At 31.9% G+C, this 7,500-nt stretch overlaps 1 protein-coding gene across 2 annotated transcripts in view; it reads left to right on the forward strand.

Moving 5' to 3' along the window:
• Nucleotides 1-4,169, forward strand: part of LOC137642677 (serine protease ami-like) — a 90,609-nt gene extending 86,440 nt beyond the window's left edge. For both annotated transcript variants that reach the window (XM_068375452.1, XM_068375451.1), the window contains exons 8-9: nt 2,249-2,412; nt 3,460-4,169. In XM_068375452.1, coding sequence (XP_068231553.1) covers nt 2,249-2,412; nt 3,460-3,639 — 344 coding nt within the window. In that variant the 3' untranslated portion in view covers nt 3,640-4,169. The remainder of the gene's footprint in view (nt 1-2,248; nt 2,413-3,459) is intronic.
• Nucleotides 4,170-7,500: the final 3,331 nt, after the last annotated feature.

The raw sequence follows: 7,500 nt of genomic DNA on the forward strand, positions 1-7,500 counted from the left end.
TCTCTTTAGTGTTAGTCCCATCATTATCCTTACCATAGCTCTTTGAGTTGTAACTATCTTATGTTCCAAGGCTTTAGTAAGGCTCCAATTTTGTGATTCATAAGTTAATACTGGTAGGACCATCTGATTAGATATTTTCCTTTTTAGAGAGAGTGACTTTTTATTTTCCATAATCTCATTTTATTTACCAAAAGCTCTCTATCCCATGCTTATTCTTGTAACTTCGGTCCCATGTCCTGGGAAAACACTGACTGCCTGACCATTCTATGGTCGGTTGACTTTAACTTGTTTAACACTTACATCTTTAACTTTATATATATATATATATATATATATATATATATATATATATATATATGTGTGTGTGTGTGTGTGTATATGTATATATATACACAGTATATATATATATATATATATATTTATATATATATATATATATATATATATATATATATATATATGTATACATACAGTATATATATATATATATATATATATATATATATATATATATATGTATATATATATGTGTGTATATATATGTAATATATATATATATATATATATATATATATATATATATATATATATATATATATATGTGTGTGTGTGTGTGTGTGTGTGTGTATGTATGTGCACAATTACTTGCAGATTCGTCAGCATGTGTATCTTCCATTCCTTTAGAATTTTGGTTTAGTTACATTCATTAAAACCGTCCATAACCCTTATTTGATGTCTGCATTTTCATTAAACATTATCCAAAGTTTACTCATATTTGTTTCAGTCCTGCATTTCTGTTTTCTAATCTTCTATCTTTTGTGATTTATCCCATGTAATCCTATGTAATCTGTAAATCTTAATTTGTTAAGGTATTCCCTATTAATGTTAATTCCTACATTTTCCGATCTAAATTCCTAAAAACTTTTAGGCATACTGCGAATAATTTAAGAGAGACGAAGTCTACCTATCTAACTCCTTTTTCAATAGGAATGTTTTCAGTTGATTACATAGTTTTAGGATTGTTGTACTACTTGTATAGGTATCTTCAAGTGTTCTAACTTATGATTTATATATTCCTTACCTTTGAAGGTCTTTCGTTACTGCTGAAGTTTTGACAGAATCAAAAGCTTTCTCATAATCTATAAATACCATACATAGTGGTTTGTTATAGTGTTAATTTTTCCATTAGCTGGTTAATTACATAGATATAGGTCAGTTGTTGAATACCTGCTTCTAAAACCTGCCTGTTTTCTTGGTTGATTAAAGTCTAGCTGTCTTTCCATTTGACCTGATGTAATCATTGTAAATATTCTATATGTTATGTTACTGGGAGCAAACTTATTGGGCAGTAATTTTTAAGGTTTTTTTGTGTCCCCCTTTTTGTGATTTGATATAATGATAAAGTTTTTCCAAGCTGCAGGTATAGAGCATTCTTGCAGACATTTTGTGTAAAGTTTAGCAAGTTTTACTACTATGAAATCTCCTCAATCTATTATTAAATCAATTTTTAGGCCATCCTTTTCTGTTGCTTTGCTTCTTTTTATGGCCTTTATGCTTTCTTTACTTCTGCTATTACTTTGGTGCCAGTTGAGGTGTTTCATTATTTCCATTGCCAAATTTATTTCTTACATCACTGTTATTTATAATTTTATAGAAATACTCTGCAATTTTCATCACTTCTTCTCTTTTGTTGATAATATTTCTGTTTTCATTCTTTAAAGCAAATATCTGTTGGCACCCTGTTCCAAGTTTTCTTTTCATCAAATTGATGCTTCTTCCTTTCTTTGGTGCTTCCTCAATTTTGGTGAGATTGGCATTACAAATGTCTTGGGTCTTTAGTTTGTTTATTGCTTTGGATAGTTCTGATAATTCTATTCTATATGTATACATATGATTGTATGTGTATGTGCACAATTTCATGCACGTTCGTCGGCATGTGTATCTTCCATTCCTTCAGAGTGTTGGTTTAGTTACAATGATACGACGGGTGTGTATATGGAAATGAGTGTATTTGTATGCACATAGATATACATATAGCAAATACACACACTCGTGCAAATTATCTCTATTATTCATTGTGTGAAATTCAAAGAAATATTGTAGCCAGGGTACATTGTTACATATTCATTATCATAACGTGATGTGATTAATTTGTTTTAATAGGTAACAAGTAACACCATTACCAGGTTATCCTGTTTATTTTATTTGATAAAACCCTTGGTAGACTAATTGAACATCAACCCCGCAGGTCAGACGAGCCCTATCTTACGCAAGGCAGAGGTAACAGCCATCGATCGCTTCATATGCGACACCAACAAAGTCATCTCAGATTTCGCAAATTCACCACAGTATCCCGCGGGAATCACGGACAGCATCATCTGTGCTAACGAGACAGAGTCAGGAGCATGTACGGTAGGTATTCACTTTTTAAAGTTTATAATAAAAGAAGCTATTCACTCAACCGTTGAACAGATAAGGCTGATTGTGTGTGTTACTAGTACAACCTCTTGCGATAAGCTACTTGTGAAACCTACGTAGGTACAATTATACCTATTAAACAGTAATGTGCTTAAGCTATATACGAAACTCTGTTACACTTTAGCTTTATGTAATGAATAGATGTAATATTATGGGATTATAGATGCCTGTGAATTATATAAATTGTAATGTACTGTTTGATAAATCTCCAAAATTTGAGTACATGACAAGCCTTGTTGTCCCTCATGATTTGATAAATTGTAAATCCCTGTCATCCTTCTACCTCCTTTAATTTGGTGAAACACTATAGCGTAAATGTTCCCTCCAAGGGTGATGAGAGTGACGGACACATCCAGCATCCAGGGTCATTATTTATCCAAAGCGTGTCCGAATAAAACACAAATCAGGATTCACCTAATTGTTGAGCCGTGTAGTTGGGGGAGTGTTTTCATTGCACCCCATTAGGTGGACTGTAGCCTTTATTCAAGGTTTTTTTTCTGGCATTCCTTTGGCACCAGCTACACTAATTTTTTAGCCTTTTACTGTACCTCCATCTCGTTTTCTTTCTTCCATCTTGCTGTCGAACCTCTTAACTTGTAGTTCATAATGCAACTCCAGGGATTTTCCCTAGTTGTACCTCGAAACGGATTGATCTCCCAGTGCCCGTATGAACGAAATTCATGAATCAAATCCTAATAATTGAGGAATAACAGTTGGGTGTATAATCTTTTCCTAGAATTTGTGTGCATAATTACTGTATAACTTTTTACTGATATTTTTCTAAAAAATCAGTTTAGCTTTCCAGATCATAGAATCTTATTTTGTTGCAGGTGTTATAATACTTATAAATATTTCTGCACGTCATTCTTATCTAAATAACTATCATGTGCAAAATAGTTCTCTGTCATAGAGGGGATTATAAAAAAGAAAAAAAAATTAAGAAAAATTTTCAAACTAATTATTGATCTTTTCTACATACAGGGTGATAGCGGAGGTCCATTGATGGAGACCACGCCATCTACTTGTGAGGTGAAGGAGGTTGTTGGTCTTGTGTCACGCGGAGTCGTGGAGTGTAAAAGATCTAATGTTCCAGGAATATACACACGTGTTGAATATTATCTTGACTGGATTGTCGGAACAGTTTGGCCAGATGAACTCTAAATGTTCTTCCAGAGGCATAAAAGACATATATTGCAACTGTCTACATCTTGTTACTTGCCCTTCGTTAGAACTGAAATAGGAAAGCTTTCTGGCATTATACTGGTGTGGTTCACATTATTTATAGCTTTAAATTGCTTTCCATTTATTTGCATTATGTTCCTTCTGGCTTTCTTTTTTCATATTCAGCAATATAGAGGTATTGTTGCATTTCGGAGAGAAATAGTATATTGTTCCTTTTTATGGGTGCTTGTAAGAAAATCAAAGGATTACAAATAAAAGTTGGTCATTATTCTAAACATAATATTTTCAAATCTTTAAGAGTAACTAGCAATCAGTTAGGTAAGCAAGGACCTTTGGATGAAAGGGACAAATGTAAGTTTTACCCATTTTTTTCATAATTCTTAATTTAATTGAAATGTTATACCTTCAAGTTACCTTTAATACATAATAAACTATTCTTTAATCAAAATTTTACTAGATATATTCAGAAACTTTTTGTATTAATTGACTAAAATTTTTAATCACTATCCATTATACACTGTATATATATATATATATATATATATATATATATATATATATATATATATATATATATATATATATATATACTGTATATATATATATATAGGGATTACAGGTGAAGATATAATATTTGGTGTGCAGCAGGGTCCAAAAAACATCAGTTAACAGGCCATAATTTATTTAGAGACGTTTCGAACATTGCAATGTTCATTATCAATCTGTAAAAGTTATAAATATAAAATTCTTAAAATTTGTACAATAATTTAAAACAAAATAGTAAAAGAGTATTAAAACATTATTGATTTTATAACGGAAATTCGTAAAAAACTAAAACAGTAAAACAAAAGAGAACCAGTGCTCACCAGACCATCCATAGGAAAAGGTGAAGAACGAATGAGTAAAAATTGTTACCCACCTATGACTTCAGTTATACTAAGAAAAGAGGAGAGGCAGAGATATTAGAGTTTAAAGAAGGAACAAGCCGTTTGATATATAATGACTCAAGGGTAGTTAGAAATTCGCTTTGTTTTGTCCCACCAATAATTGAAAAGTGTTTTTTGTTTACTTGGATTTTGCAAATGGCGGCATGATTCCTTATACTAGAAAATTCTGGGTTACCAAGTCTCTGACCCGTTCTAAAGCTGTATCCCATATGGCTACAGTATCTCACCTGCAACAACCTTCGGCAAGATCCAACATAGATACCGGGACATCCCGGGCACTTGAATTTATAAATGATGTTGGACCTCATGAAGGTCTGCAGTTTGTCTTTGTAGCCAAAAAATACATTAATTTTGAGTAGATTGATTGGGATTAGTTTGATGTTGAGGCAGCCGAACTCTTTTTCTATTATTTTCTTAAGTTTGATGGAAAACTTGTTGTCAGATAAGTAAGGAATTGTAGCGAAAATATTTTTCTTTTTGACATTATAAGATGGTACTGTAGTGGAGAAATGTCGTAAAAGGAGCTTGTTTATAACCTTATGAACCATACTTTCAGGGTAAGAGTTTTGCTTGAAAAAATTCACCAAAAATAAAATCTTATGAAAGAGTGACCAGCTTGAGGAATAACGCAGCGCCCTATAAACAAGTGTGTATATAGCATTTACTTTAAAATTAAAAAAACAGGAACTATAAAAATTGTTGGCAAGGCCAGTGTATGTCTTTTTCCGATACACAGATGTTATAAATTCACCATTGTCTCTGCTTACGTTAATGTCTAAAAAAGGTAGAGAGTTGTTGTTCTCTTTTTCTATAGTGAACTTCATATTTTGGTGTTGAATATTTATATGGTTTAAAAACATTTCACTATGCCATGATTGTTTAAATAACACAAGAGTGTCATCAACATATCTTCTATAATACACTGGCTTAAAAGTGTCTGGACAACTATTTAAAAAATTTTCTTCAAAAGATGACATAAACATATTCGCAAACAAGGGTCCTAACGGGGAACCCATGGCAACTCCATCGACCTGCGAATAGAGTTGGCCATTAAAAACAAACATGGAGTCTTGCACAGCAAGCTCAAGAAAAGTCTTAAAATAATGTCTGTTAAAACCATGAAAAATAACTTGATCGTCATAAAAAATTTTATCTAAAATAATATTAATAGTTTCATTTAGTGGCACATTTGTAAAAAGAGATTCTACATCAAAACTTGTCATATGTAGATCACCATCTTGTAAAATTATTTGTTGCTGAAACTCACAGCCATTTTTTAGTGAGAACTGGTTGCACGAGAAATTACTGAGTAAAGAGACAAGGTGTTTTGATATAATTTTCAATTATTGGTGGGACAAAACAAAGCGAATTTCAAACTACCCTTGAATCATTATATATCAAACGGCTTGTTCCTTCTTTAAACTCTAATATCTCTGCCTCTCCTCTTTTCTTAGCATAACTGAAGTCATAGGTGGGTAACAATTTTTACTCATTCGTTCTTCACCTTTTCCTATGGATGGTCTGGTGAGCACTGGTTCTCTTTTGTTTTACTGTTTTAGTTTTTTACGAATTTCCGTTATAAAATCAATAATGTTTTAATACTCTTTTACTATTTTGTTTTAAATTATTGTACAAATTTTAAGAATTTTATATTTATATCTTTTACAGATTGATAAATGAACATTGCAATGTTCGAAACGTCTCTAAATAAATTATGGCCTGTTAACTGATGTTTTTTGGACCCTGCTGCACACCAAATATATATATATATATATATATATATATATATATATATATATATATATATATATATATATATATATGTGTGTGTGTGTGTGTATATATATTACTCGCTAAACTACAATCCTAGTTGGAAAAGCAGGATGCTATAAGCCCAAGGGCTCCAACAGGGAAAATAGCCCAGCGAGGAAAGGAAATAAGGAAAAATTACAAGAGAAATTTTAGAACAACAATAATATTAAAAATCTTTGATATATAAACTCTAAAAACTTAAAAATAATGAGAGGAAGAGAAATAAGATAGAATAGAGTCTCCGATTGTACCCTCAAGCAAGATATATCTAACCCAAGCCAGTGGAAGACCATGGCACAGAGGCTATGGCACTACCCAAGACTAGAGAACAATGGTTTGATTTTGGAGTGTCCCGCTCCTAGAGCAAGAGTCTATTCTACCCCTACCAAGAGGAAAGTGGTCACTGAACAATTACAGTGCAGTAGTTAGCCTCTTGAGAGAAGAATTGTTTGGTAATTTCAGTGTTGTCAAATGTTTGAGGAAAGAGGAGAATGTTTAAAGAATAGGCCAGACTATCCTATATATGTGTCAGTGAAGATGAAATGATCCGTAACCAGAGAAAGGAATTCAATTTAGTGCTGTCTGGTCAGTCAAAGGGCTCGATAACTCTCTCTCTCTCTCTCTCTCTCTCTCTCTCTCTCTCTCTCTCTCTCTCTCTCTCTCTCTCTCTCTCTCTCTCTCTCTCTCTCTCTCTATATATATATATATATATATATATATATATATATATATATATATAGTTTCCTGCAAAAATCCTCGTATATACGTAATTTCTTCAGATTCTCCGACATGAACCTCTGGTTAGAGAAGCAGGTTATTTACTTTCATTTGATATCGCCACAACATTATTTTGACAATACTATGCCTTTATCAGGAAATTACTGAATTATGTTAGTTTTACCATTCTGATTACATGTGAAATTTCAGCTAGAAACATAATTGATTAATTCAATAGTTATATTTTTTTATAAGAAAAAAAATATTTTAACATTCTAGATGTCCTTTGATGAATACTGAATAAAGAGGAAATTGACTATGTGTTTAAATGTATGGACATAGTCACAAACATATGTGGAGACAT

This window comes from Palaemon carinicauda, chromosome 6, assembly GCF_036898095.1.
Source record: "Palaemon carinicauda isolate YSFRI2023 chromosome 6, ASM3689809v2, whole genome shotgun sequence".
NCBI classification, from domain to species: domain Eukaryota; kingdom Metazoa; phylum Arthropoda; class Malacostraca; order Decapoda; family Palaemonidae; genus Palaemon; species Palaemon carinicauda.